A 26,376-nucleotide genomic window follows, 5' to 3' on the forward strand; every position below is an offset into this window, starting at 1 on the left:
CCGACTAGCCGCCGCCGCTGTCCTCGCCCCCGTCCGCGGTCCGCATCCGGGACTGACCTCGAGGGAGCTCCTTAGCTGGAGACGGCCCTCTGCCCCCGCCCGCGGCCCCTACCTGGGGCCGATCTCCAGGTGAGCACCCTCCCCAGGGCCGGTCCTCCGTCCACGCCTACAATCCCTACCTGCGGCGGGGCCTGAGGTGAGCTTTACCTGGGGACGGCTCTCTGCCCCCGCCCGCGGCCTCTACCTGGGGCCGATCTCCAGGTGAGCACCCTCCCCAGGGCCGGTCCTCCGTCCACGCCTGCAGTCCCTACCCGGGGCGGGGTCTGAGGTGAGCTCCTTACCTGGGGACGGCTCTCTGCCCCCGCCCGCGGCCCCTACCTGGGGCCGACCCTCCGCCGCGGGCCTGGCCCCTCCCGCAGTTAGCAAGCGGTGGGCAGGAGCCTACTGGGCTCGCGCCTTCGGCGACCTCTCACATCCCTCATTGTTGCTCTTCTCCTGACTCGCGTTACTTGGTGTCATTCTGCTGGGCAGGATTCAGAGTGTGTCCGCGCGTAATTTTGCGTGCGTGCTAACAGCGTTTTGCTGCCCGCATCGTACTTATTTTCACATCCCCTTGCAAAAACCGCGGGAGGGCACCGAGAGTGGAACGTTGGTAGAGCCGGGACGGTATCTGGGGCGTCTTTGTATCCAAGTCTTCAAACACTTTTTAAGTACTTTGTAGCTGTCGCGATAGCTGTCTAACATTACACTCAGAAGTTAAGTAGTTATTGAACGTGTTGACAAAATAGGAAAACTGACAGCGCTTGACTATTCTTGTTCTCTGTAATAGCGTGAGGGATACCGTGTTGAATGGAAGTGTCCTTCACCCAGTGTTCGCTCATTCCTTATATAATTACCTATGGGAATAAGTTCTGAAGGTAGGTCTGTAGGATTTCAGGCCCCATAGATTTAAAAAATGCAAGTGATCTAGCTCTCAGTATAGCAAATTCTTTTGGTTTGACAGTATTTATATTAGAATCATGGAACTGCGCTCGTTTTTTGGTATTTCCATTGTCCTGTTTTGCTTTTATTTACGATAATTTTATTTCAGTATTAAGTATCATGAAAAATTTTCTCTTTTGAGGAACTGGATTGTTTACCTTTATATAATGAAAATGATTTAACCTGATATGTTTCCCCTTTTTGCTGTGACTTTTAGGAAACTCAAAGCTACTTTTACCTCAGTTTTATAGTAATTGTAGGTGGTTGGTATGTTTGCTTTCCTTCTTTATTCATGATTTAATTGTATTCTATTTTTACAGTCTTAAGTGTGTAACTATATTTTGTAGAGTCTTTGGAAGCAGTGTATATTTGTAAATGTATACACAACTGCATAAAGTTATAGTGGGAAGTTACTGTTGCAGCTGAAATAACAGTATTGCTATTAGGATTGGGTTTATACTATATTTCTTTTTTAGTCGGAGAGATTTACTTGCTCCATGTATTGCTTATTTATTTCTTGGAACTATTTAATGCAGCTGGTCCTAATACATAATACATAGTATATTTCAGAAGATTTGTGCAGAAACTTAGCTTTTTCCATCTAAAACCATGTGTGAACGAATCTGCTTTCACAGTAATTTGAACACTTTTGGTCTTGTCCACTTGAATTCCTGAACACTCACTTCTGGGGATGTGGTGTTTGATCACAACAGGAATGCTTGTACATATGTGTGTGTCTTCTGCCTGCTTTTGTCTGAATTTCCCCTGGAAAATTCATGGGCTCGAGCATCTTATGTATAGACTTATGCCTGAGAATTCTGTTGATGTGTTTTAATTCATTAAAAAAAATTCTTTAAGGAATGTATATTATTTGACAATAAGATGCATAATGTTTATTTCTGGTACCTATTGAGTTTAACCTTAACCTGATTATTTTTTGTTGTTGTTTCAATTGTAGATAAAGTGTAGCAATGGCTGCTATTTATTCTGGCATTTCCCTTAAGCTTAAAAGCAAGGCAACTTCCTGGGAAGATAAACTAAAACTAGCTCACTTTGCTTGGATTTCCCACCAATGCGTTCTTCCAAATAAAGAACAAGTAAGTTTAATGTGACATATACATTTTTACAACTTAAAATAATTATCACTTATATAAATTGCATGTTGACACAGTTAAGATGTAAAAAGATTAGAGAAAAGGTTGGGGAAGGACACATGGTTGAAAGTTAAAAGTAATGTCAGTGAAAAGAAGTATTGTCAGGAATTTCATTAGCAAGTTTTTCTGTTACAAAACTTCAGTTAGCATTTCTTTTATGTTTGGAAACATCTCTAATATTCCGAATTTAAGCGTATGTATCCGTGAACAAATAGGGAATTAGGTTACAGAAGTTAGATTCTAAGCCTTTGGGTAGCTCCGTTTGTTTGTAAATCCAGAGTGATGCTCCATAAGCGATTGCTTGTTGGTGCTTTGTTAAACATCTTTGGAATTTGATGAATTGAAGGTTGGGAAGTAGAGAAGGTTTAGTATTTGTAGTAAGCCATTCTAGAAATAGGTTAGGAACTAAGAAAGACATTGCTCTTTTTTAACATTTCTCAAGCTTGTTTGGCTAAAAAATACTGTGAATACAATAGAGATACCAGGATGATGAGCTCATGAAATTGGATTAACATACACTCGTATGCTGGTATTGAGACAGCACAAAATGTGTCAAAGATGGATTACATCTTTTAAAATGATGATGAGGTACAGTGTGTAGAGCACTATCATATTTACTAGTAGTTTCTAAACCTGGCTGCATCAGAGAATCCTTTTGGCAGGTTGACAGTCACCTAGCAAGTGCTACACAGGGTAAGACAAAAGGGGAAGTTGAGGCAAGCAATTTGATCAAAGGTTCTGCTATCCTTATCCTGAGAGGTTTTTTCCTTTTAGCGTGTTACTGTTCATTCTGTTAGTGACAGTTCTGATATCGTGAGCTGAGGCTTCACCTCCTTTCCTCATATTTATGAGTAAGGAAACATGTCACAATAATGGCAACTGTATATGCCCAGCCCTCCTTTTCATAAAGCACTTGTACATTATTTCACAGAAGACTGTGTCTTCTGGATGAGGTAAATAGATTTGGAGGTTAAGCCATGGGTAACAGGGGAAGCCTGGACGCAAACCCCTGTCTTTTGACTCTGCATTTTTGCTTTTGTGTGTGATTCATTTTGTGGCCGTTCTGAGCAATTGTTGTTGTGCTTCTGACTTTTAAAATTTAGTATAACTTCAGAGAAGTTAGAAGTTATAAGAAACTGTTAAGAGTTTCACTTGAAGCTTTTTATTTGCCCCCATGAAGACAAAGTTTTTCTGTTTTTATTGATTCTTTAATAATAAACTTTTTAAGATGCCAAAATATGTATGTAATATAATATTAGCAAGGATAAGTTTTAAAGATTTTATTTATTTATTTTTTCCCCCCAAAGCCCCAGTAGATAGTTGTGTGTCATAGCTGCACATCCTTCTAGTTGCTGTATGTGGGACGCGGCCTCAGCATGGCCAGAGAAGCAGCGCGTCGGTGCGAGCCCGGGATCCGAACCCGGGTCGCCAGCAGTGGAGCGCGCTCACTTAACCACCAAGCCACGGGGCCGGCCCAAGGATAAGTTTTAAAGGACAGTTTTTCCCCCTGGCAATTGGATTTGCTTAGGCATGGAATGTCCCTATAAATGCCCAGTGTCTTTCTTTGTTGGTAAAGAAATTCATTTATTTTCAGAGTATATTTCTTCCAAATTCAGGTATTACTTGATTGGGCAAGACAGTCATTGGTTGCATTTTATAAGAAAAAACTTGAGCTGAAGGAAGACATTGTTGAAAGGCTTTGGATCTATATAGATAACATTCTGCACAGCAGAAAATTGCAAAATCTCCTCAAGAATGGAAAGACAATTAACCTTCAGATTTCCCTAGTCAAGGTAATTAACATTTCCTGTGTTGTCCTGTATGTGTTACATGTGTCTCTGTTGATTTCCTGTTAATGCTAGAGGCTTATTTGTTTCAGGTTTAATTATATGAAGATGCAGCAAATATCAAGGTAGAGGAAGAGAAGGAAATAATAATATTATTAGAATTATAATAATAACTGATATTTATTGAATGCATATTGTATGCTCTACACTGTGCTAAGCACTTTGTTATTTAATATTCAAGAAACGCTTAGAACTATTTCATAAACTGGTTGTTGATTACCTTTTTAATTGGAAAAGGTGCCAGCAAATTGTGCTGTTTTGTGATTTTTCCCCCCACCTTTTTGTTGGTTTAGAGGGAGATCAAAGGACAAAATCTGGATAGTAATTGCCTCGAAGGTTTTTGACTCAAAGTGATTTTGAAGTCTCAGATCAGAATTATGAACCTCATTGTCAAAACTGAGTATCTTGAAATACTGTGAGAGTAGCTGGTGACAATAAAAAGCATTACTAATGAGCACTTAGTGTGTGCCAGGCTCAGAGAGGTTAAGTAAGTTGCTGAAAGTCACACAGCTAGTAAGTGGTCAAGCTAGGATTTGAACCTAGATCTGCTTCATTGCAAAGCCTGTTTTCTTGACCATCACACCATCTCACCCATATGAGTGTGCAGGCCAAAAGAGAAAATCTGTAGAGGCTGGTAACAGAAGAATTAAATAGTTGAGCTGCCTGATGCTTCATAGGCTTTAGTAGTTCTTGAAATTATGTTCTAAATTGTGTGTCACTTTTAAAAATAATGGACCGGTGGTCACCAAAGTGGGTTATTCTGAATGGTTCTTTGGAAGTGCGGGAAGAAGATCTTACAGCATCTCTGTATATTAAAAAAAACCATTGTGTTTTAATTTTTATGTGTGCTTTATAATTATATGAATAGTAGTACTATAGTACATGCATATAATTTATAAATAAATTATCCTTATTGGGTATAAGTGTGGAAAAAGTTTTTATAGGTGAGTTGTGTAATCAGAAGAATTTGGAGATCACTGTGATAGTGCATTGGCGTTTAAGTATTTGACATTTTTATTTCAGCTTTTCCAGAGAAGGCAGTTCCTTGAATGGATATCGTTACATCTGTGTCATTGGGCTGCTAATAACATAGCACCCAGGATAAATTTGATTCTCAGATGCTATAAGGCTGGGAGCAAGTCACAAAGCCTATGAGTGAATTTATGAATCTGCCCAGTCCTCATAATTTCTGGTGTTTATGAATTTCAGAATTTTGGAAGCAGTAGACTGTGCGTTTGCTGTTTAATAAGTAGTAACTGGCAACATTGGCTTTCCTTTTTTAAGAGTGCCTTTTCCTTTGCCTTTTTAAATAGAAACAGTATAATTGACTATAAAAATGTGTTTTGCATTCCAGGCTCATAACCCAAGGCCACTGTCCGTCCACCTGCAGCATCTAAGCTGAATTGCAGGTTTAGGATCCAAGAGAAAGTGATCTTTAGAGTTTAAGCTTTACAAAACCCAGCTCTTCAAAAAAAGACAGCAGATATACAAAGGCGCCAATCCCTTTCTCGAATTTATATTGATAGGAGATGAATGTGTGGAGGAATTAAAACAGGTACTTTGCACTCCTTTGGTGCATTAAGTAAATATTAAGTTCATTTAGATATGATAATCTGGGCATTTCGTTCTCATTGAGATGAGGGCAAGGAGTGAGTTTATTGATTCTGTTGTATTTTTTGTGTGTATGTGTGAGTTTAGGGTCAGTAATGGTTGTCTTTCTTTCTTAATGCTCAGATCATAAATGAGAGAATAGCCGAGTTCTCTCTTTCGGGATCCCAAAGAAACATCAGTGCTGTGCTGAGCTGCTGCCAGGGCATCCTCTCAACACCTGCCCTTGCTGTCATCTACACGGCCAAACAGGAGCTGATAGTGGCCTTGTTGAGCCAGCTGTGCTGGTCCGCCTGTAGGCAGCCAGAAGGAGCCGTGGTAGCCCAGCTATTCGAGGTCATACATCTGGCCCTTGGCCATTACCTCTTGATCCAGCAGCAGCAGGTCAACCCAAGACGTGCCTTTGGGGAGGTAACTGGGCACCTGCTTCAGCCCTGCCTAGTCCTGAGGCACTTACTCTCAGGGGGCACGTGGACACAGGCTGGCCAGGGCCAGCTGCGGCAGGTGCTGAGCCGGGACCTTAGGAATCAGATTGAGGCCATGCTTCGAGGCGGAGCTTTTCAGCCTGAGCTGCTGTCATCCTACAAAGAGGAGCTCTTGGAGCAGCAGCAAGGTGACACGAAGATGGGGGCCATGAAGAATCTTCTAGCTCCCATGGACACTGTGATTGCTAGGTTGGTAGATACTAGCTACTGTGACCCATCCCTTCATGCTGCTGTTGTTGCCAACTCAGTGGCCTTGCTATATAAGCTCTTTCTAGATTCTTACTTCAAGGAGGGGAACCAGCTTCTCTGCTTCCAGGTGCTCCCCAAGCTGTTTGGCTGCTTGAGGATTTCACACCTTCTGGAGGAGCAGATAAAAGCCCTGTGCACATCAGATTGGACCACTGAACTCCTCGTTGTGGAACAGCTGTTGAACTCAGTGGCCAACAACAACATCTACAACATTGCCGCTGACAGGATCCGGCATGAAGAGGCTCAGTTCCACTTTTACCGCCGTCTGGCTGAGCTGCTGATAAACCATCCCCAAGCACCTGTGCCGGCCTGGTTCCGCTGCCTCAAGGTTCTGATGTCTCTGAACCATTTGATTCTGGAGCCAGACCTGGATGACTTGTTGGCTTCAGCGTGGATTGATGCAGAAGTAACAGAGTTTCGAACCCGAAAAGCCCAGGAGGCACTTATTAACACTCTCTTCCAGACGTATGTCAAACTCCGGCAGGTGCCACGGTTGTTTGAGGAGATCTTGGAGGTGATCTGTCGTCCGGCTGCCGAGGCACTGAGGCAGCCAGTGCTGGCCGCGGGCCCCTCCGCAGCGCTCTGTGAGTGCCTTCTGGAGTTGCCCCCCAGTCAGGTCTTGGATGCGTGGTCCCTCGTGCTGGAGAAGCTCCAGGCTTTGGTCTTGCCTTGTTTGCGGGCTGATGTCGACATGGCCCTGAAGTCCCTGTCCCTGAGCTCACTGCTGCACTGCATCATGTTCCATATGAGGAGCCTGGACAACAGCACACCTCTGCCTGTCATCAGACGTATGCAGTGCATGATGGAGAGGATGCTCCAAGAGCTCGTGAAGCCCCTGCTGGACCTTCTCCTGGACCCTCAGGGCCCAGACTGTGAGCTATGGCTGCAGAAGGTCAGTGACTCTGTGCTCCTGCTCTCGTACACCTGGGCCCAGGTTGACACCATGCTCAGTCTAAACTGTAGCCAGTATCACTCTGTGTCTGGGGCCCTTACTGGTGGTGCTCCAGAGATCTCCAACCTCCACTCATTGCTGCCAGGTGTAGAAACACGCCATTGGAAAAAGATAGAAAAGCTTACAGCTCAATTCAACTCTCTCGGCAGATATTGCTTAGAACAGCTCTACCTGCAGAAAATGAAAAGGACTTTAATGCAAACTAGTTTCCAATCTGAAGCAGCCCTCCACACTCTGAGGTGTGATGCTGCCTACATTCTTGGTTCTGGCAGAGAAAGCTTGACTCAGAGGACAGCAGCTTCCTGGGATGGCCAGGTGGGGACAGTGAGTGCACTCACATACCCTGTAGCACACTGGCACTTGGTTATGTCAAATCTCTCCATTTTAATATCCTATCTCTCTCCAGATGATGTGAGATACCTCGCTAGTGTCCTGCTAAGAACTTTACCAACGAATAGAGCTCAGGAAGGCTCAGCAGATGAAGGGCCAAACATCACACTTGAAAACGTATCCAAGGCCATCCTGCACAGCCCTCTCTTTCCAGAAATACAGTCCCTTCATTCTGCTTTCTTAATGTGCCTAACTGCAAGATGTTCTAGCGTTCTGTGTTCTGGTGTCTTGAGTGACTCGAGTCTTCTCAGTCAGCAGCTGCCCTGGCTTTTTGTAAAGGACCACATGGTTGTGGCTCACTGGGAAAACAGATTTGCAAATGTTGGACCCGAAGGTGTAGAACCAAGAGGAGAAATTGCCCAAAACTTACTATCCTTGGTCAAGAGTGACTTCCCCATTCAGCTGGAGGGAGAACAATTAGAGAGCATCCTGGGGCTTTTAGAAGTTATTTCTACTCTACAACTGGACAACCTCTTGACTCCCCATCATGCATATTATTTTCTTCTGTTACTATCCATGGCCATCAGCAAGCTGGGGGGCTCTTGCTCCTCCTCACTGACCCTCAAGTTTTTGATGACTTGCTACCAGCTTCTTGGTTACCTGCAAAGGGGCAAAAGTGCCCGCTCAGTGCTCAGAATCATGTACGTTAGTGATATCTTTGAGATCGTACTGACCTCGTTGTTCAAAGCTACTAGTAGATTTCTTATTGATACGGATGACCCCTCTTGGTTGGAATTCCTCCAAGTGATAGGGACATTCTTAGAACAGCTAATGCAGATGCTTATCCAGATAAAGCTGAGCTTGGTGCTCAATTTTGGGAAAATCATCGCATTCCTCTCAAAGTGCAAACCGTACACTGAAGCAGCTTCAGGCAAACAGTTGGAAAATCAGAATCGTCTGGGCCGGCAGCTCCTTCTGGTGTCTTTAACTAAGTTGTGCCAAGTCCTGGGGCCTTTTGTTCAAGAGCGGAAGCAGCAACACGAGGCCACAGAAGCGCTGCCTGAGTTGTTGCAGCAGGCCATTCTCCAGACGGGAGCCGTGCTCCAGCTCTGCTCAGCGCACGGGGCCCAGGGCCGGCACCTTCCCTCTGCCTTCATCCCGTCGGTCAGCACACTCATGGAGGCGGATGTGGGCCAGCGCTCCAGGCACAGAGGGACAGAGATTTCACCACTGACAGACAAAATGCAGCTCTCCCATCCTGCCCTCTACCAGAGTGTTTACTCTCAAATACTGGCAGAGTTGCCGGCTCTCGCAGGAGACACTCAATCTTTCCAGGCAGCTGTGCGGTTTTTAACTCTGTTCTTTTTGGCTCCAGAACTACATCCCAAGAAGGATTCTGTTTTTATCTCCGTGTTTCATTCTGTGAGAAAAGTTCTTGCAGGTAAGATCTTTTCTCTTGAGCTGATTCTGCACTGCAGAGTTTTTGGTGAAAGCTAGCTAAGTGGCTGGCAAGGTGAAGTACCCCCTGCCCCCTTTGGAACAGGTGTTTATTTCAGAAGGAACGACATGACATGGTGAGCGGTGAGAAAATCTCCCTCCTGTCGACTCCCAGGAATGCATTTCCAGTATCTGCCTTCTCTGCACATAGAGGTATCATCCTCACAATTGTCTCTCTGCTTTTACACAAACAGTAGTCTTCTAGATATGTTGTTCAGGATATGTTGTTTTTTCACTTATTTTGGAGATGGTTCTAGTTTATAGTTTTTTTTTGTTTTTGTTTCTTTTTTAACTTTCTTTTTTTGCTGAGGAAGATGGGCCCTGAGCTAACATCTGTGCCCATCTTCCTCTATTTTATGCGGGACGGCTGCCACAGCATGGCTTGACGAGTAATACATAGGTCCGCACCCGGGCTGCCGAATCAGAGTGCATGAATTTAACCACTATGCCACTGGGCCGGCCCCTCTAGTTTATAGTTTTGAGATCTACTACTCTTCTGTTTTTTAACCTTTATCTGTCCTGGCCCTGGATGGTCAACATAGATAATTTCATCCTTATTAGTAGGCTCTTCTGTATCAGATCTTGAGTGCCATCAATTGACTTAAGAAAGATACAAGATCTGCCAACTTTTAAAAAATGCAAATGACTAATTTATAGGGAACTTCATAAAATTCCTTGAGGGCTGAACTTCAACCCTTAGGTCTCAGTTTGGTGTCCAGTTATTGTTGGGTTGTAGGTGCTGACTGGGCAGAGGCTCAGCCCATGATGTCATCTTGGTGTTTCAGTTGGGTATCGACCTTCCAGGCCAGCTAATCAGGACCGCAAACCCAGCTAGTGTTTTCATGCAGGAGGATTCAATATCTGCTGTCCACGAGGTCAAAGGTTAATGGGCCAGATTTCATCTCTAACTGTTTCAAGTTGGCGTGGGTTTGTCTTTCCTTTTTGTTTTGATTGTTATTGAGGGGTTGAGGTTAGTTAGGATAGTCCTTTGAGGTGAGGTTGGGGGGTGTCCGTCAGCCAAGCCTAACCCTCAGAACCCATGTCGACTTCTCTGTTTCCCAGTGGGGAAACTGTGATGGGCGAGATGGGGCCACAGGCGTGCTCAGATACAAAGCATTAAATGAGGCCTTGTAGGAAATAAAGCCGCTTGGTGTGCCTGGGCCAGCGCCAGAACTGAAGTGTTGTGGCCTGAATGACGCTGCTGTTGTCTCCCTTTCAATAGCCTTTCTATCTCTGCCTTGATTGTGGATTGACTGAAAGGCTTTGGTGTCACATGTTCTATCTTATTCTTTCAGTGACTCTTCTAAGGAATGGTGTTCACCTTCTTAATGGGCGCTAAAATTTAGTATTTTATTAACACTAGTTACAGGGTTCTAAATGAACGTCTTAAGAAATGGCAGCTGGTGGTCTGAACCTCTGGCCCCTCTGCCCCTTTGTTAAATACAATGTTGTGTACTCCTTTTTCCCTCCAACACTCATGAGTTGAGGTGGCCTCTAAGTCCTAACTGTGTGTCCTTGGACTTGTGGTACCTCTGACTCCAAGGACAGAGTCTCCGTCATGGTCATCAATCAGGGGGGTGAGGCCAAGTGCCTCACTCACCCCTCAGACCACAGGCCCAGGTGTTGCCGCTGGGTCCAGGCATCATACCTGAGCTGCTGGACCGTATCTAGGGAAGGGACCAGAGCGGTGAGAGGTCTGGAAGAAATGCCAAATGAGGAGTGGCCCAAGGCTTTGGGCGGGAGAGGGAGTGTTAAGGTGGCTGTGAATAACCAAAAGGTGGCCACCTTTGTCCTCAGGGGTGATTCACGTAGGTTTCAACTCATAAAAATAAGCTTTTGTAAGGAATGCATTCTTACAGTAGAATAGACTACCCAATTCAATTATAAAAACCAACACTTTTAAAAATGCTTCATATATGTGTGGAACTATATCCTACTCTGGAGATGACTGAAGTGTTGATTTTGACCTATCTAATTAAGTAAACAGACATTCACGTAAATTACACAAATCATGGAATGATTGCTGTAAAGTGCCCCAGCACTATGGGACTGTGGGTTGAGAGGGTGAGTGCAGGCAAAGCATTTAGTTAGCAGTGGCCTCTGAGGTATAGGTGGGGCAGGTGGAGATGGGGTGGGGGGCGGGGCTCTAGTGCTGAGCCTTCCATGTGGCAGACACTCTGCAGTGCCCTTTCTTTTGTTTGCCAACACTGGAGTTGGTGCTGTTCTGCCCATTTCACTGATGAGAGAATTGAGGCTCCAAGAGGTCATGAGTCCAGGATCTTACAACTTGTAGGAGACTTGTAGGAGAGAAAGACTAAATCTTTCTCTCAAAGCCTTTGGTCCTCCCTCGCCCCCATGCTGTATGTAGTAAGCAAAGCCCTGGCACGTAGGAAGGTATTCTGGCAACGTGGAATAGTCTGATGGGCTGAAACATGGCTGGCAAGATAAGCTGGGGTCAGATTATAAAGGGTCTTGAAAGCCTTAACCTCGAGCTCTGTTCTGAAACCGGGGGCCACAGGACCCTGGGGACAATAGAAGGCCTGCATTAAAGGGGAAACAGCTGGATGACTGCGACAGGCAGGTCACCAAAGGTTTGGGGTTCTTTTAATCTCTACAATATTCCTGTCTGTTTAAAAGCACCACCCACCCCTGTGTCCCTACTGATTATATAAAAGAATAAAGGGGAAGTAGAAAAAAAGTATAAACAGAGTAACAGTGACCTGTCTCCCGTGGCCCTGAGTTAGGCCCTGCTAGATGTTGTCATTCTCTCAGGCTCTTCTCTGTGCTGTGTGTGAGACGGGGGTGTCATGCTGTAAAGTTGTGTGCCCTGCGTTTTTCACCTGCATGTGAATATTTCCATTCCCCTGAAATGGTGGCTGAGTTTAATGGCTACACACTCTTTCATCATATGGCTGCTCTGGTTTACTTCACCTGCCTCTTGTCTATCACATCTTGACAGTTTTGGTTTCTTTTCCACACAGATCCTGCAATTCCAGGTCAGGTAATTCAGGATATTGAGCCTTATTTGGGAACCCTGTTCACCCAAATGTTAGAGGTTGGGACGACAGAGGACTTTAGGATGGTGATGCAGTATATTCTCCAAGGACTAGACGTCAGTAACATGTGGAGAGCAGATCTGCAGGTGCGTAGCTCCTTTCCCCGTCGTGTGGCAGGCGCAGAAATGGTATTTGCTCAAATGGGGAAACTTATTTGAGATACAGTTTCACCCCTAAAACTAGTCAAACACACACAAACCAGTAGAGACTATAGGCAAAGAGGGAGTTTGTGGAGGGAGCTCTGGCCTCTGGAGAGGCCCAGGGCCTCAATGTAAGGAGGTCTTATTTTTCAAAGGGAAACTTTTTCAAATTGCATCTGTGTGTTCTGATTATGTGAAATACTAAAGATGATGTACTCATAGTATTAACACATAAAAAAGTTAAATTCTGTTCATCCATTGTTTAAGATCTGTCCCATCATACTTTTTGAAAAATTTTACTTGATTTGGTCACACGACCCAGATCCCATTTGAGAATCACTTAGGTTAGCAAGCTGCCCTTCAGTCCCTTGCACCTTGTTTATTTGGTAGTTGCTGATAAAACCTTGCATTTGCATTTGGCATTACGTGTTTTAGAGAGCCTCTGCGTGGAGCGCACATGCTGGATTTGGTCCTCTAAACGGCCCATGCATTGGACTGGTCAGGTATTGTCCCTGCTTACAGAGGAGGAAGAAGGCCACAGAGCTAACTATCGCGGGGCCAGGATTACGGCCCAAGTCGTCTAGTTCTGAGCTTTCTCTGCATCACGAGTGGCTTCTTGACTTCTGATTATAATCAGTACACAAGGATTGAGTTTTGATTTGGGAGGAGGAGAGCTGGAGAGGGTTATTTGAGTCAGAGTGGGGCAGCAGGGAGAACTCACGTCTCCTTTATGTGAGCATGAGGCCTGAGATGTACCAGGCCAGCTGCTCTGTGCCGCCCGCAGCGCTTGCCCATCTCTCTTTGGAAGTTTTCATTGTGAGTGTCTGCAGCACGATTGGGCCACAGCTTTGAGAAGGCCTCTGGGCTTCCCTTCAGCAAGCCAAGGAAAAACAAACCATAAATTTCTATTTAAACCAGTCAGATAGTCAGAGAAGATTCATGGAAGAAGTGATACTCGACCCAAGCGTTTGGAGGATTTGTGGGGGGTGGCCCGGAGTGGGGGGACATTGCTATGGAGACCAGGAGGAGGGTGGTGTGTGCATAGCACAGTGAGTGTGTCACTCTGCCAGGAGCAGAGGATGTGTGACTGTGAGAAGTTGGACAGGCAAGGGAGGCGCCAGCGTGCAGGCCCTTGATGGGTAGACACACCCTGCAGGTGGGTGGGAGAGGGGGACCTGAGTTCAGGGGAGAGGGTGGGACTGCTGACCGGGTTAGGAATGGGGGTTAGGGAGTGTGTGTAGGGGTGTGTCTAGTCAGAGGGAGTGAGAGAGGGAAAGCGAAAAGCAAAGGGCAGAGGCCAGAATTTTGTGGGTTGTGGGTCTGCAGGCTTAGGGAAGGAAGAAGAGGCTGGTATGAGGTTGAAATTGATGGTGTCAAATGCCGGGCACAGGGTCAGATGTTTATTGACATGGGCACTCAGTGAAATTAGTTTCCTTCCCACATAGTTCCCTTCTCATGGTTTAAACCATCCCCTGTACTCCAGCACCTAAGCCCGTTGTTTTACTTTGTGTTTCCTCCTTTCATCTGTGAGTTCTCGCACAGGTAGGTTACAACTGGCCTCCTCTTTCCACGCTGTCTTGACAGGATGTGATGTCTATAATTAGACCACGGTTCCCGTTTGTGGCCTTCTTTTATTTCATTCTTTGGCACATGTACATGTTTGGTTTAGTGAGACGCTGCTGAAAACAAGCGCCCTTACTCTGCCCCAGTTCTGCTCATCTTATTTGTTGATTCCCTGACTGTGTGGTGACATAAAGGACATCACCCTCAGCACGTAACCCCAGCCTGGTCTAGTCTTTGCCCCGACACCAAGGTTCTGACGGGCTCTGCTCTGTCACTTCAGCGCCAGTGACTGGGCTACTTCCCAACATGGACTTCTTAAGAGAAAGTTGGCTATTTCTGCTATTAAGTTTGTTTCCTTTTATCCTAGGCTGTTTTGTCTGCTATTACCTTGATCAAGTTGCTACTGAGCTGCCCCTTCAGTGGAGAGAAAGCAAGTTTGTTCTGGCGTGCGTGCCCCCAGATAGTCACGGCTCTGACGGTGAGTACCCTCTGGATTGTGCCCTCCGTCTCGTCTCTTCCTACACAGACAGAAGGCAGTGTTTTGCTTCTGCTATTGTCTGGGTTTATGCAGTGTGTTTTGGGGGCTGCATCCTGAAGGTGGCTGTGCGCAGAATGCTTTTTTGTCAGTGTGTGTCCTGCCACTGCTTTCATCTGTCTGCACACCTGGGTGTCCTTAGTGGAAGCTGTGGTTAGAGGTGATGTGAGGGGGCATCGAGGAGCACTAGGAAGCACTGGACAGGCAGTAACAGAAGGAATGTGGTGGCACGATGAGGCTCCTGTGGGGGCATGTCTAAATTTGATGAGGAGGAATTCTGGGGCTTTCTTTGTCCCCACAAAATTTTGTGATCCGTTCAGTATGTTCATTCACTTACAAGTGTGTGTGTGTGTTTAAAGTCTATGATACAGTGAGAAAAAATGGCTTTATAGAATGGGGTAGTAACGTTGCAGGTGGGTTATTATTATAATCTCACCCAAATGTTAAATTTTGGCACCTGGTGAATATACACAGTAGACATGTGACTTTTTGCTTCACTAGAACAAAAACTTAGTTCAGCTTGGGACTGTCTCCGTGTTTCTGCCCTCTGAGGAGTCGGGCATCAGCATTCTTACACCTGGGTTTGAAAGAGCAACATCTATTTTACCATTGTTATCAGCCCGCATTCTAGCTTGTGTTACTGAGAGAATTGGCCTGGATTCGCATATTCTCAGGGCAGAGGGTCTAAAGGATAGACTTACATTCTCGCTGTTCTTCCATTTTGTTGCGTTATCTTTTTCCTGGGAATCTGCATTAGCGGACGAATCCCACGTCTACCTAATATGTGTAGTGGGCGTTAGGTGGAGGAATGGCGGGGTAGAGAGAGGGCGGAGGGGCCCGTGTGGTGTGTGATCTGTGTTGGTGGTCCGAATTGAGATAAACTCCAGGCTAGGAACTGCTTAGGTCAATCTAAAGGGGATAGCATGCAGTCAGCACAGCCAGAGTACCCAAAAAAAGATGAGCTCTATGAGACAGGCCCCCAAAGGCCTCACCAGGGGTGCTGTTTACAAATGGCTGTGTGAAGAGGAAGGTCGCTGGCGAGCTCTCCCAGTTCCGTACGGAAGACTTTGAGCTTCCCCTTATCTGGGGTCTGTTCTCTCTCTTCTCTAGAAGGATAATTGAGCATCTTTAACTAGAGTTGAGTTATAAGAACTATAACAAATGAAGTTTAATTATAGATGTGTAGAGCAAATCGTCTTGTTAGAAAAATGTTATATATGTCTGATGTGAAGTTTTCTTGTTTTGAGAGGTTGCATGAATCAACTCTTTTATAAGAAGTTACTTCTCTTCATGGTAGATGAATCCAACAAAAAATGTGGTCTGAAACGGCCAAGTCCATAGTAGGTCGCCCTTGGAGATTGGAAGCTGGCATCCTTGTCTCTTCCAACTGCCCACTGACCACATCAGTTCATTTTGGAGTCTGGACATTCTTACCTCTGTCACTTCAGTTTTTGCGTGTCTGCTTCAGTTTTTGTGTTATTTCTTTGGGGAGTCACCTTCATTTTCTTTCTTGTATTCCTTCTTGTCCTATAGCTACAAAACCGAGAGGCTTGTCAGGCGCAGCCTGTGCCGCTGGCGGTGGTGGGGCCCATTTTGGATGTGCTGGCCGCGCTGCTGCGGCAGGGGGAGGAGACCATCAGCAACCCACACCACGTCAGCCTGGCCTTCAGCGTCCTGCTCACAGTCCCTTTGGACCACCTGAAGCCCCTTGAGTATGGGAGCATCTTCCCGAGGGTGCACAACGTGCTCTTCTCAATCCTGCAGTGTCACCCGAAGGTGAGGAGGAGGAACAGGGCACCCGGCAGCCTTTTCTTTGTTAGCAGGGTAATTTCAGCCTTCAGAGAAGCAGCAGTAGAACTTGACTATTGCAGGATAATAAAAATAATGATTTGCTAAGCGAACTTTTTGGTTCCAGTAATTTCCAGGGCCAGAGTGGTTTCTCAAGCACAGAAGTTCTTTGTTTGTTTGTTTGTTTGTTTTGTGAGGAGATCAGCCCTGTGCTAGCATCTGCCAATCCCCCTCGTTTTTTTTTTTTTTTTTTTTGCCGAGGAAGACTGGCCCTGGGCTAACATCCGTGCCCATCTTCCTCCACTATATGGGACGCCGCCACAGCATGGCTTGCCAAGCAGTGCAGACCCCGGGCCGCTGCAGCGGAGCACGCACCCTTAACCGCTTGTGCCACCGGGCTGGCCCCGAAGCACAGAAATTCTTGACTTTCACTTTGGGCTGTTTGAGTTCATCTTTGTTGGATGTGACACTTTGAACAATGTTTGTGTACTAGCTTTTAAGAAAGCTCTTTAGAAATTATTCTGTTTTTGCAGACCACATATTTAAATGTCACTTACTTGCTTAGATCTCTTCTTGGGTTTCCACTTCAAATTGGTATAGGGAGTGAGGCATCCTGAGTTCTCATTTGACAAGTATGCTGCCTTTTTTTGCCTTTTCCCACACTCCTTTGTTTCATAAAACAATTTTATTCAGGTGTTTTACATGCATTTTTCAATATTACTTGGTCATTAGTAGATCACTTTTTTTAATTGAAGTATGCTGCCTTTTAAATTAAACTGAGACTAGGAATAAATGTCCCATAGAAAAGATTCCAGTTCAGCCCACATTTATTGAGCATTTGCCGTGTCTCATTTCACCCCTACAGCAAGTCTGTGAGGTAGGTGGTTATCCCATTTTTTGATAAAGAAACTGAGGCTTAGACACTAAGTGATTTGACCAATGTCACCCAGCTGAGTCTAAATCTTAGCTTCAAGACTGCTGATTTCTTTGGCCAGTGTTCTTTTCACTGTGCCACCTTTATATGGGTGATGCATGGGAGCTGATAAATAAGATAGATAAACATATACGCAGGCACACATATTTTTAATGTTCTAAAGTTAGAAACCTGCCAGCAATGCAGTTTTTAAAAAATTTATTGTCTGGCAAACTAAGCACTCGTGAATTTGGGCCTCACTCCAACACCTTCCCCACTTAACAGTTGCCTTTGGCCCTGCCTATCTTGTCAGCATCTTTGTTTTAAATCTCTCGGCTGATTGTTAGATTTTTATGTGATCAAAGAATATAAATGCAATACAAATCAGATACAAAGTGAAATTGCAAATCTTGCAAAAGATGCAGGATTTCATGCAGTTGATGAAAGTAATGTTAGAAAGCTATGTGAATCTCCTGTAAAACGAATAGCACATGACCATTTATCAGAATTAGACCGTTGAGTGAAAGGAGAAAGTTGACAAGGATAATGACATGGTATTGCAGTCAAGAATGATATAAAGTGGGGCCGGCCCCCTGGCTTAGCGGTTAAGTGCGCTTGCTCCGCTGCGGCAGCCTGGGGTTTGCCCGTTCGGATCCCGGACGCGTACCAACGCACTGCTTGGCAAGCCATGCTGTGGCGGTGTCCCATATAAAGTGGAGGAAGATGGGCATGAATGTTAGCCCAGGGCCAGTCTTCCTCAGCAAAAAAAGAGGAGGATTGGCAGATGTTAGTACAGGGCTGATCTCCTCACAAAAAAAAAAAAAAAAAAAAAGAGAGAGGTCCTTGGGAAATTTGATGAAGCTCTGAAAAACTTTTGCAAATATGATCTCTTTCTGAACACATTGCAAAAGTTGATAATTTGACATAAAGATTGTGATGTTATGCTATCAAGAATTTGGTTGGATAAATTATACCAAAGAAAAGAATCCCACCTCTTGATTTACTCTGTTCATGCTAAGAATTAGGACAGTGCTGTCTAGTAGAAATTTCCGTGGTGATGGACGTGTTCTGTATCTCATTGTCCAGCACGGTAACCACTGGCCACACGTGTCTTGACCACTTGAAATGTGGTCTAGGAGCTATAGTTCTAGGAACTGAGTTTTCATTTTACTTATATAGCTACGTGTGGGTCGTGGCTGCCTTATTGGACAGTGTGTTGTTTTGATCACAGTCTAAGGATGGTTGAGTATACAAGAAGCATGTTTTATAATTTTAATATCATTTTTCAAGATAAAGTCTCAGTCGGACATTTTCATCACTAAAAAATGAGAAGTTTTGATCCGCATTTTAAATGGATTTGCTTTATGTAATCTTTTTTCTAGTGCCAATTATACTTGAATGTGTTGGCTACTGTTCCTTGTATTATTTTTTTCTACTCATGTCCAGAATGTGCTAGTAACAGCTTAAAGTGAAAGACACAAATTCAGCAAATTCTAAACTAGATTGCCCCATTAGATTCCTAAAGTTATGTAACATGGAAGCCCCACCCCAAGCCGTTAAAACGGATGCTAAGGAGTCAAACAAGGTGGATAAGCAATTTCCCCAGGAAGTCCAGGCAAAAAGAAGTTGCCACAACTGTTTTGAGTGTCCTGATAGATAAGGTTAAGAAGGATAAGTATGAGCTCCTTTAAAGTAGAAGAATTTGAAATAAACAATTACTTACATATTTTTATATTCTTTTGCCTATTATTACAGGTTATGCTGAAAGCCATCCCTTCTTTCTTGAACTGTTTCAATAGGTTGCTGTTTTCAGTTATACATGAAGGGCGGCAGAAGGACAAAGGTAATTCAGAGTAACAGTATCAGATACACGATTTCAAATGTGTTCATCTTGTGGTGTCTCTCACCACATATGTTACTGAAAATAAAACCACCCAGTTGAGTTTAAATAAGAGAAATATTCAGATCATCAAATGAATACTCAAAACAATTTTTTAAAACAGTTTCAAACTGTCACTTTTTTTTTTACTATATCCAAAACAGTGAATGCATTTGCCATCTCCTAATTGAAATAGTTCTTTTTCTGGGAAAAAAAAAAAAGTATCTAGATTCAGGAAATATTTACTCTCATACAAAGAGGATCTAAAAGTGACTACAATCCCATTCTTGACCTTAAGGAGTTCATAATTTAATGGAGAGATTACAAAGGAATGGGCAGTTACAGAGCCATCTCATTTTATTAAAAAAAAGAGTTCCTGGACTCACCATTCCAGCCTCATCTTGGCAAGGTCGTGTTTGTTTACCAATGAAGCAAACTGCCATATGGCAGTAGCATAAATTATGTGTACAGCTTATTTTTCAGCCTTGAAGTTTGTTGATTCTTGCTAAATTTCTAATTTGGGGGAGATTCTCATTATTTAAAAATTTGCATATACAGTGAGACTGTCTGTATTGCACTATTTCAAATTTGCATAGCATGGAACAGCCTCATACCATGTGATATGCTCAGCACGAAGATAGGGTATCTGATAGGATGCTCTGGGACTGCAAAGGAGGAGTTTATAACTCAACTTGGAGGGTGTCAGGGAGACCCAGTCGCAGTAGTTCTGGACACACTAGAAATTCATGAGTGGTGCTCAACTTCTCTGCCAGTGTGAAGCAGTTTAATAGATTGAGACTTGTAGATTTAAGCAATAGCTACTTAAAACAGTTAACTTTTGAGAAAAGAGAAAAGGTATAGTTAACGCTGGACTATAATTCCCCAATTACTCTGCTTGGTTTTGGGGTCAGTCAGTGGCACAGTTAGGTATTTCACCTTCTCCCATGTCTAGTGCAGAGCATGTCTCAATGTAATGTTGTGAGTATATTTAGGAGCAGGATTGGGAAACAGGTTCCCTCTCCCAAGCTAGCCTTGGTCAGTTGGTAGTGATTACCTATGGTTCTGTGTTGAGGCCTCTAAGATCATGTCTGAGCTCAGCAAGAAAGAATCCCTGTTCCGGCTGGTGATGTCTGCCTAGACAGGAGGTGGGAAATGCCCCAGCTCAGAGCTTGCTGAGCAGTGGTGGAGCAGAGGCGTGGTCACACGCTGCCACAGGTGTGTCCTACATGTAGATGTAAACGTGTCCTTTGTCGTGTGTTCTGAGGGAGTGTGGGGGCACGTTCCACACGAGTGGTTCTGTGCTGCGTGGCTTTGCTGGGTCCATGTTGGCATAGCTCGGTCACCACCAGTCTGCCAAGATTTGGTTCTGTGATGTATTCATGGCTTAACTGAGTAGAGTTTTAACTATTTACTCTCCTTTTGTTGGTATCTAATGCACTCTTTAATGACCACACATGAAATCTGTGGCTGAAATAACAAAGCCAGGTATGCATGTTGTGAACTGCATGTGTATGTTGAGCAGCCTGAAAAGAGAGAAGAAATGGTATATATAAAGTGCCTCTCTGAAGTATATTGCCTGTTGAGACGTCCAATGAATGTTAGCAGTTCACATCATTTCATAAAATTACATTGATCTAGAAAAATTGCATATATGTAGGATGTTTATATGTATATTCAAGGTAAAAAAAAGACATTGTGCATTCTAAAAATCAAGTTTTTATATATAATCTATTTGTAACAAACTGTGTCTGTTTAAAGTACACAATTTAATGAGTTTTGATAGGTGAATACATGCAGGAAACCACTACCACAGTCAAAATACAGAACATTTGCATCGTCTCCAAAAGAGTCCTCTTGCAGTCCATTTCTCCCTTTGGCCCCAGCCCCAGGCAACCACTGATCTGCTTTTTGTCACTGTAGATGTGTTTGCATTTTCTAGAATTTTATGAAAATGGCTATATCATTATGCCGAGTGAAAGCTGGGGAGGTGCTCTGGCATGTGCTGGGGTCCCCACCTGGCCTCTGTTGTGAAGGCCTCGGAAGCGGGTATAACCTGGGCTGCGGGGACATTTGAGGCCGTTAGAATTCTTGAGAGGAGTTTGTTAAGAAGGGCCTGGATGGTCCTGGCACCTTAAGGTAGAAAGAACTAGGGATCAGAAATAAATCTGGGAAGACAGGAGGATATCTAGTAATGATAATTGAATCTCATATCTATCTGCCTATAAAAGAAAAATCCTACACAATTTCTGAAACTTGAGGCAGAGACATAATTAGGATAAAATCATTTGATGATTTTAAAATCATGTGATGTCAAAAACCATTTTTTAAGATAATATTTTCTCCATTTTAAGCCTTCCTTGTAGAGATCCATCTCCTTTTTAAATACAGTGGCAATCCTAGATTTTAGCCTAAAAGTCTTGGTTACTCTAGTTAGACTCTTAAAAAAACCCCATGTACTCTTGAGTATTTTAAGTGTTCTTTTTGTAATATAGATAAATATTTGGATATATTGTCTCTCCCTCATTCTGTCTGCAAATAAGCCAATTAAAGAGTCTGGAAAGATGGAAGGTTTAGACTAAAGTCTTTAGACTCTATTAAAAGTATAAAATTAGAGGAGTTAAAATGCACGGTTTTTGAACTAATCGGTGTGGAAACACTTTGCTTCTGTAGGAAGCACAGATGACCTGCTGGTGGTCCTAGACTGTGCCCGCCTGGTGGAAAGGATGTACAGCCACATCGCAGCCCGGGCTGAAGAGTTCACGGTGTTTTCCCCCTTTATGGTGGCTCAGTATGTGACGGAGGTGCAGAAGGTAAACCGAGCTGACTGTCTCTCCCCAAGTGCTTTCATTTACAGCCCTTTGTAGCAGGGCTTCTCAACCAAAGGGGCAAGCAACGTTTTGGGCCTGGTCATCCTCTCTTGTGGGCTGTCCTGTGCATCTTCCAGTGTTTAGCAGCACCCTGCAGGGTTTTGCAGGGACTGAACAAAGTGACATTCGAGGGGCTGGCGGTGCCTGGTACATAGAAGGTGCTAAGTCACCGTTAGATCTCTCTTCTTGCTCCAGCCCAAACCTCAGTCTCCTGAGTAATAAGGGAGAGGAAATGTTACCCAGGTCCAAGAACAGGAGCTCTCATAGGACTGGGCCTAATGGCAGCCAGAAAGAGGGGTCCTGGGGCCCCTCAGCAGCAGGAGTTCACTAATCTGTACTCTTGGGGTCCATCATGCATGTGACTCAGCTGCTCTCAGACACTAAAAGTAGATGACATGGTGGAGATACTGGCAGGCTCGTTCAGCTAGGTTAAACAGAAATGCTTTTGTCCTATTTAATCTGACTTTTGACTCGGTATTCTGGATAATTGATTCATTGTTCAACAGTGATCTCACTTTGGAATGTCACTGCTGTTTTCAAAATTCCATAGGACCCTGTGTGACTTGTGTTGTGAGTTCACTACAGGACTTCATACCTTACTTTGTTTAAATTAAATGTCAGAAGCTTCAAGCACAGTGTGTTCATGTGTGTATCTGTCTTCTTGGGCATGGATAGATACAATTTATGTTGTTTATATTGGTCTCCATAGAATACCCCCCTTTGTAAATCTTGTAAGAATAACGTTAAAACCACTGGTAAACATGTTTCGTTAGAGATGTCAGCATTTCTCAAGGGAGATTAGGCTGCGTGGGCTTCCTCAGAAAACCTGGTGTGCGCCGGCTTTCTTCCTGACCCTGTTTCAGGATGAATCTGTAACTAAATAATTTTCGGACCCACAGCACTACTCACGTCAGCCAGATGCCGGTCGTGTGGGCAGACAGCTGGTCCAGTAGGGGTCTGGGGGAAACGCTGCAGGGGGCAGCCTGGCCCCATGGCGTGTGCTGGGTCCTTACCAGGCTCTCTGTAAGGGCTGCCGCAGCTCGCGGAGACCTCCTCAAATCATCTTTTGAATGAGGTGTGGGCTTGGAGTTTGGTTTCCTTGGAATTGTTTAGCGTTTTAATAGAATCTTGATATTTCCTAAGCACTCAAATCATTAATATGTAAGCTTTTGCTGGAAGAAAATGCTGGCATGTTTTCTGTTTCACTGAAGAATAAAAGGAAACATAGTAATATCATTTAACTGAGGGCCGAGAAGGGAGGCAGTAATTTGAACCCTTAAGTCGCTAATTATTCTGAGATTTACTTTATAAAAATTCTCTGGTTTCTTGGCCCCATTATCATGTCTAATTTATGCTTATCAGTTATTTTTAAATTTTAATCTTGAAAGTGAAAGGCCTTGGGAATTATCTAAGGCTGCAGCATCCCAGAATCCATTGGCAGGACAGTCCGTGTTTTATCTTTCATTTGCTTTTAATTCAGTAATGAAGAAAATATTCCATGTGCATTAGAGACATCTCCTGAGAGAGCCATAAATCTTTCTAGACCATAAAGACATTTTTAAGTTTAATTAAATGCTAGATAGTGAGTATAGCTAAGTGAATCTCTTTGCCTTCCCCTCGTATGTCTGTGGATGGGTATGTGAAGGTCTGTGGGAAGTTGGGGCAGATGACCTGGTGAGACTGTGTCCGTGAGGAGGAGCAGCGACTCTCACAGCTCTGTTCCCTCCACGCAGGACTGTGTCACAGTGGAGACATATCAGGGAAATTATGGTCACTTTTCTCTTGGCTTTTACCTGTAGATCAAGTTGACAACTGTCCTTCCATGTGGATGGCTTAGCATAAATAGTTTGCACTGCTCATCCTGCCTAAGGTCCTTGTAAGCTACTTCGAGAGGTTTTCCTTCATTGGCTGGTGGTCTTTGTTGTAGAAATTGACTTTTTTCCTTGTTTTATAAGTAAGTTGTCTGAAACGTAAAGATGTGAAGTGGTTGTGTAGACTCATGCTTCTGGCTTTCGTGTTTCCCACCAGACTCTGTACTCTGTTCCACTAATGAGATAGCATGTAAAGGAACCGTGAAGAGCGTGGGTCCTGAACTCAGACTAGGCTCAGATCTCAGTCTGCCACTGGGAAAGTGACTTCTGCTCTGTTTGCCTTTGGAAGGGGAATTATTTGTTTAGTGAGTGATGATTAAATGAATGAATGAGCAGCAACTTCAAAAGTCCTTACCCCACTAGGAAGATTCAGGACTTTTGTGTTTTGTTTGTCTGTTTTGTTTTATTTTTTTCTTTCCCTGCCTAATACCTTACTATGAAATCAAGACAACATTCCACCTTCAGTCCTTGAGTTCTTATCATCTATAAAACAGTAAAATTTAAGACGATCATCTGTCAGAAATTTTTTGAACTATCATGTGAAGGTGGCCATGACTTTGAAGAACAGCTTCATCTCAGTGACAGAAACAAATTGCCTCTTCAGGAATGTACCTCCCAGTGGTTGCCTTGGTGAATCAGACTTCTGGTTGATAAACTATATCCTCCCCAAAAGCTGTGTGTTTGCAGGGAGGCTCTAACTCTTCTAGGTCATCAGGATATTAACAAAGAATCAGCCAATCCCAGATCTGTCATCTGGAACCTTCCTGCTGCCTTTTGGTTTCAGCTACCAGGGTGTTCAGACTCTGCTCGGCACCAGGTTCAGCTGAAACCTGAGTGGCTGTGGCACATGGAGCGGAGCCTGCTCTCTTGGCCTTTTTGTCTAGATTTTAGTCTAAGTCTCTGATCTGAAAGTTCGTGTGCAGTATCCGATCTAGCCAAGTCAGAGCTGGACTGCCCACTCTTCCTGCTGTGCCCCAGATTTTAGTTAACCTAGAATTTCAGGGAAGAAATGCATCTTTAGGCACAGGAACCAATTTAGCCATCAGGGGGCAGTTAGAAATTGAGGGCCCATTGTGCTGTTTTTGACAGAAATGAAAAGACCTATTAAGTGTAATCATAAATCACATCTGATGCTGGGTGATTTGATGTGATCTGATTACTAGTATAGGCCTATCAGCAATCTGTTTGGAGGGTGTCAGAACCTGCCTGCCCGCCTGCCCTGCTCTAGCAGGAAGTGGGGTCAGTCTTGTAGTAAACACTGCTGCCGTTATCCCATGGTTACTATAGCTTCCAGTGTGATTGACTGTGTGGAAGAATTTGACATAATGTGCAGGTGGCTTTTATAAGATTTTTAAATTTGAAGATTCCAGTTTTTAAATGCCCCTGGTAAACATGTAGGCATCATTTACCGAATAGCAAAGCTACTTCTGTGATTTTGTGATGTTTTATTGAGGTTTTTGTTCACTTAAGTTGGCTTCTGTTTCCCCAGAATATAAACTTTTAAGATATGAATATTCAATTATTTAAGTTATGTGCAAAGCGGTATTTTAAAAGGAATGTCTTTTCTCAAGTTGGAGGCCAAAGCTAGAATTCCTTGTCAGGTTTTCCCAGGGCTCAGTCCCTGCCTGTTTGCTCTTACAGAGGTTTGTCCTCCTTTCCCAGGTCACCCTGTATCCGGCGGTGAAAAGCCTTCTGCAGGAGGGCATTTACCTCATCCTGGACCTCTGCATTGAGCCAGACGTCCAATTTCTACGGGTCTCACTGCAGCCAGGCGTGAGAGACGTCTTTAAGGAGCTGTACAGTGACTATGAGAAGTACCATAAGGCGAAACACGAAGGAGAGAAGAGATACACCGTCTGAGGCTGCCGCGTTGTGGAGGCGCTACCTGCAGTGTTGTAGAGCGGCTTTGGCCCCCGGTCTGAGAGACCAGGGAGTGGAGAATGAAGGACTTCACATGTGCTCATGTGCAGTGTCGAGATGTGTGGGAAATCCTTTTGGTTTATATATATATATAAAATTATATTTTACAGTCCTATGTTTCACACAGTGTTTTTAAACATCTTTTTATACAGTAAGTATTGCAGTAGAATCCTGAAAATAGACCCTGGGATGAGGTGAATTCAATAAAAAATTCCTGAATCTCTCTGGTGGCCATTCCAATGTCCAAATGTGGTTCTTGTCTCAGTTCAGTGGTTTGGTGTCCCCTCTCCCCACTAGGAACTATCTAGAACTTGTTTTTCACTTCAGGTACATTGCTATATAATTAAGTCCTATTTAAATATCTTTGCCTTTTATATTCTTCAAGTAAGTAACATGGGAAGTATTCTTGAAATGCCGCTTTTTCTGCTTTCTCTCTGAGTGTGTCTTCTGACCAGGCTGGGGAAAGTTAGAGCTGTGCTACCTGGTGTCAGCTAAGGTGCCTGCTCTTCCTGCCTTGGCTCTCTCAAGTTTATTTTGGAATTTTTTTTTTTCCTCTTCCGTCTAAGAAATACTCTTAATTGTTTTTACTTATTACCTAAGCAATGTATTTCATTGCAGCAACCTCAGAAAAAAAAATAAAAGGGAAAAGATTTTAAAAACACTCCTAGCCTCAGCTACCCAGACAGCCTCTGCCATCTCCTTGGAGTGGCTTGTTTTCATCCCTCTGCCATGCATGTGTAT

General features: G+C 43.9%; 1 protein-coding gene across 5 annotated transcripts; it reads left to right on the forward strand.

Annotated features, from left to right (window-relative positions):
• Positions 1–25,875, forward strand: URB2 (URB2 ribosome biogenesis homolog). Of its 5 annotated transcripts, none has more exons than XM_004427155.3 (10): positions 1–129; positions 1,940–2,078; positions 3,752–3,928; positions 5,717–9,047; positions 12,085–12,245; positions 14,230–14,340; positions 15,931–16,173; positions 18,854–18,941; positions 21,648–21,787; positions 25,378–25,875. In XM_004427155.3, the coding sequence occupies exons 2-10, from the start codon at positions 1,953–1,955 to the stop codon at positions 25,573–25,575; spliced, it is 4,575 nt and encodes a 1,524-aa protein (XP_004427212.2). In that variant the 5' UTR covers positions 1–129; positions 1,940–1,952; the 3' UTR covers positions 25,576–25,875. The 5 variants fall into 5 exon arrangements, with proteins under 5 accessions (XP_004427212.2, XP_087288086.1, XP_087288088.1 ...); XM_087431960.1 differs by having other exon boundaries at positions 120–261; XM_087431962.1 differs by having other exon boundaries at positions 120–196.
• The last annotated feature ends 501 nt before the right edge of the window (positions 25,876–26,376 follow it).

This window comes from Ceratotherium simum, chromosome 6 (genome assembly GCF_057802395.1).
Source record: "Ceratotherium simum simum isolate JZ-2026a chromosome 6, ASM5780239v1, whole genome shotgun sequence".
NCBI classification, from domain to species: domain Eukaryota; kingdom Metazoa; phylum Chordata; class Mammalia; order Perissodactyla; family Rhinocerotidae; genus Ceratotherium; species Ceratotherium simum.